Here is a 3,561-nt window from a genome sequence, read left to right as displayed (position 1 = left end):
ATCTTTTCAAATATACTTATTAAGTTAAATTGGAAAGAAGAACAAGAGTTTAGATCCAATGTTATCCCAAAAGAGCTACCATATTAACTTTTTGAATAACTTGGAAGAAGTTTTAATCTATGCAATTATGATGCACATTATGTACAGGGAAAAGACTTATAATTGATGTCATTTACTGACACAAAAATCAATATCAAATCAATTAGTGTTAAGTGCTTTTAACTCTTCTTTCAATATACCTGTATTCAGGAGTAATTTGACGCAATCCATGGAGTAAATCAGATATAATAGGAATGGTTCAAAAGAACAAAATAATCAGAAAATCAATAGATAAGCTAGAAATCTCACCTGCAAAAACATCCCCATAAAAAATCTCAGAATCACAAACAGGTAATAATTGTTGGAGAATGCGATTCCTAGTCCAATCAGTATCGGGCAGTAAAGAGTCACCAGCATTGCAGGCTTGCGGCCATATTTGTCAGCCACGTAACCGAAAATAAACCGCCCACCATCACACCGCAAAAATAAAGCGTGGCTGCCAGTTTGGAAGATATCTAGATTCACAGACCAAACTCCACTGGAAATATAAATAAAATATGTTTCTTAAAATGTTAAATAAACAAAAGATATGACTTTCATTTAAAATTGCCATTTATATTAATAACTGCTTGTATTCTGTTAGGTTTTTAAAAGTGCAATATATTATAAGCTACATGATTCAAAAGTTTTAATCTACAAATATAATATTCAGTTTATAATGCAATCCCTTCACTTGAAAACAAAATATATAAAGTATCAATTTGTAAAATAATCATGAGCAAGATGAAACTGAAAGGGAAATGAGCCATGGCTGTTACGGTAGCTATTTTTTATCTCTAACTAAAAATTCACGCCACTCCCCAAACGTGTCCATTACCCCCTTCCCCACCCTCCTCCTCTACCCCCCGAAAATATTCTATGGTCCTGAAGGTACACGTACAGTAGCATTTCATAATAACAAATAATATACCTCTGACACAATAGTGGCTTCCGTTTCACCAGTTTGAAACTCCCAGTAGCTGTCTGGGTCATCAGAACAACTGGCAGTCTTATTGACCCCTCCAGCCACATAGTAGGTACTAACACACTCTCCAAGTACTGGCCTCAGTGAACTGTTCACAGTACTACTGTCATTCATTCTGACATTGCTGATGCTGTATTTGTTGGAAAACACATGAATGTTTTGGGTAAAACCAAAGAAAGCCATAATGACAATGTTGAATACTACTGGGAAATAGTTGCATGCTAGAAGGAAAAATATCCCCAGCTGGTATTTCCCAGGCTTTCCCAGAGTCTCTATTAATGTGTCCAACTGGAACTTCATGGTTATTTTTAAAGCTGTAAGTAAAAGACATAATCATCAACCTTCATTGCTTACAAAAAAAGGTATAAGTAATTGTGCATACAGAATATACAGTCAAACCTTGTTAGCTTCTAGCTCTACCCTCATTTCTTCCAACTTGAAAATGTTCATTGACCCCCCCCCCCTCCCAAACTCCCCCAACTTGATGCTGCATCGTAAAACCGTGATAATTTGGTAATGTATTAATAAAATTTGGTTGTGAAGGAAGTTTGAATCACACCCACCCAAGAAATAAGATTTTTATGTTTGTACAATTCCCTTATTTAAAATTGTTTTGTTTTTATTTACAGGTCATTTAATTTCTTCAAGATACCTATTATTACATGTAAGTTTTTATAATTAATAAATAATCAAAGTTTCAAGTAAATGAAGGGCACTGGTCTTGATATAGGCCCATTTTTTTAATTTATATTTGACAGTGTGAACATGATTATAAAGTATTCATTGAACTATGCTCTGCTATTTTGAAACTGAGTAAATCGCAGGCAGAAAATATCACATCTTCTAAATCAAACAAAAAAAAATCAATGTTACTGGTTAACTAATTAACATTGTATTGACATTTGTTACCCGAACATGATTATGATGCTGTTGTTGGAAAAGTAAACACTTTTCTCAAACTTTTAAATAAAGCAATTTAAAAAAAAATCATGATATCAACAACATTTACTTTAAGATGGATAGTATTGGTATTTCATTACACTCAAAGTCCTGTGTTTAACACTCTCGCTACACGTGTATCAGCTGTTATGGCGAAAATGAAAGCGAAAGTACACTGTAAGCATTTTGTTTCCCATCTCATTCTTGTCTTGTCATTTCCTTACTCATCAGAAAGGTCATCACAATCGATTTGATATAATTAATTCTTTTACGTCTCTCGTGAATTATAATTAATCAATATTACCATGACCACAACACTAAATAATTATAACCTCTAAATCTAGAAAAGAAAAATTCCTATGGGGACAAATAAGCACATTAATCTGATAATATAAATAAACTAAATAATTGTATAAATGTAAGTTTTATAGAATGATGTAAAATCTTTCTCATCTTACCTTAAAAAACGAGATAAATAACCTCCGAAAAACGTTTCATGAGTTTAAATATAGCTCAACCCCTTCTTTGCAGTTCACGGTCTGAGCACACGCTGTCAATGTGAACACACGACGAGACCGGGAAACTTGTTTTGTTGATCCGCGATTGGGTATTTTTAATAGCTAGATTCGCTCAGTCAATATAAATAAACCAAATACAAGTACAGATTAAAAATATCTTTGCCAGTCTAATTATTTTAGACTGAAGATTCTCGTACGTCATGAATGTATTTATTTGCGCACAGAGAGAGAGAGAGAGAGAGAGAGAGAGAGAGAGAGAGAGAGAGAGTTTGAATCCACTTATCTTATTTTTTTTACATATCAAAAGAGTGCTAATTAAATTTCGTTAAATCATATTCTGGTAAATTTATGATTTCGGAAAATTCTAGAAAATATATCAGTTAATTGATTTTTTCATAGCTGTCGCATAGATCAGCTGTTAATTTGTATCTTTTCTTTCCTATGGCACAGACGTTCAAAAGTTATGGCCAAGGATAAAGTTTTCAAAAGTAGGTGAATCTCCAAGGTCAAGGTCAAAAGGTCAATTTTGTTGGTATCCAATGGAAGGTATTGTCACAAAGAATACATATGTAAAGTATGAAAGTCTTAGGTAGCATTAATCGTTCAAAAGTTATGCCAAAGTAAAATTTTAGAATTTTTGTGTAAAAGTATGTCAAACTGCAAGGTGGAGGTCAAGAGGTCAAAATTTGGTACCCAAAGAAAGGTCTTGTCACAAAAAATATACCTGTAAAATATGAAATCCATAGTCCCGCCTAGTCAAAAGTTAAGTGGAAGATTAAACTTTTTGCACACAAAAACAGACAGTCAGATAACAGACATGCAGACGGACGGACACGACAAAAACTTTATACCCCTGAATCTTCGATTACGGGGGCATAAAAAGACCAAAATTTAATATGCTGCTTGACAATTATAATATGCGGCTTGACAATTATAAAATCAAAAATTCGTTTGTACGACTTTCAAAATTGTTTGAACGGATTAAAAAAAATCGTTTGTACGATATAAAGAAAATGGTTCTTACGATTTCGAAAATTGTAG

General features: G+C 33.1%; 1 protein-coding gene across 1 annotated transcript; it reads right to left on the bottom strand.

Annotated features, from left to right (window-relative positions):
- Positions 1-511: 511 nt before the first annotated feature.
- LOC134245647 (uncharacterized) lies at positions 512-2,607 on the bottom strand. Its single transcript, XM_062727928.1, has 3 exons — positions 2,461-2,607; positions 1,010-1,377; positions 512-577 (listed from the first exon to the last, which is right to left on the bottom strand). Exons 2-3 carry the CDS (start codon positions 1,361-1,363, stop codon positions 512-514), a joined length of 420 nt encoding a protein of 139 aa, XP_062583912.1. The 5' UTR covers positions 1,364-1,377; positions 2,461-2,607.
- Between the last annotated feature and the right edge of the window lie 954 nt (positions 2,608-3,561).

This window comes from Saccostrea cucullata, unplaced genomic scaffold, assembly GCF_032062105.1.
Source record: "Saccostrea cucullata isolate Sc308-1 unplaced genomic scaffold, CSIRO_AGI_Scuc_v1 ctg21202, whole genome shotgun sequence".
Lineage (NCBI taxonomy): Eukaryota > Metazoa > Mollusca > Bivalvia > Ostreida > Ostreidae > Saccostrea > Saccostrea cuccullata.
Note: the sequence above shows the minus strand (reverse complement) of the source record. Positions and strands in the feature narration are given on the sequence as shown.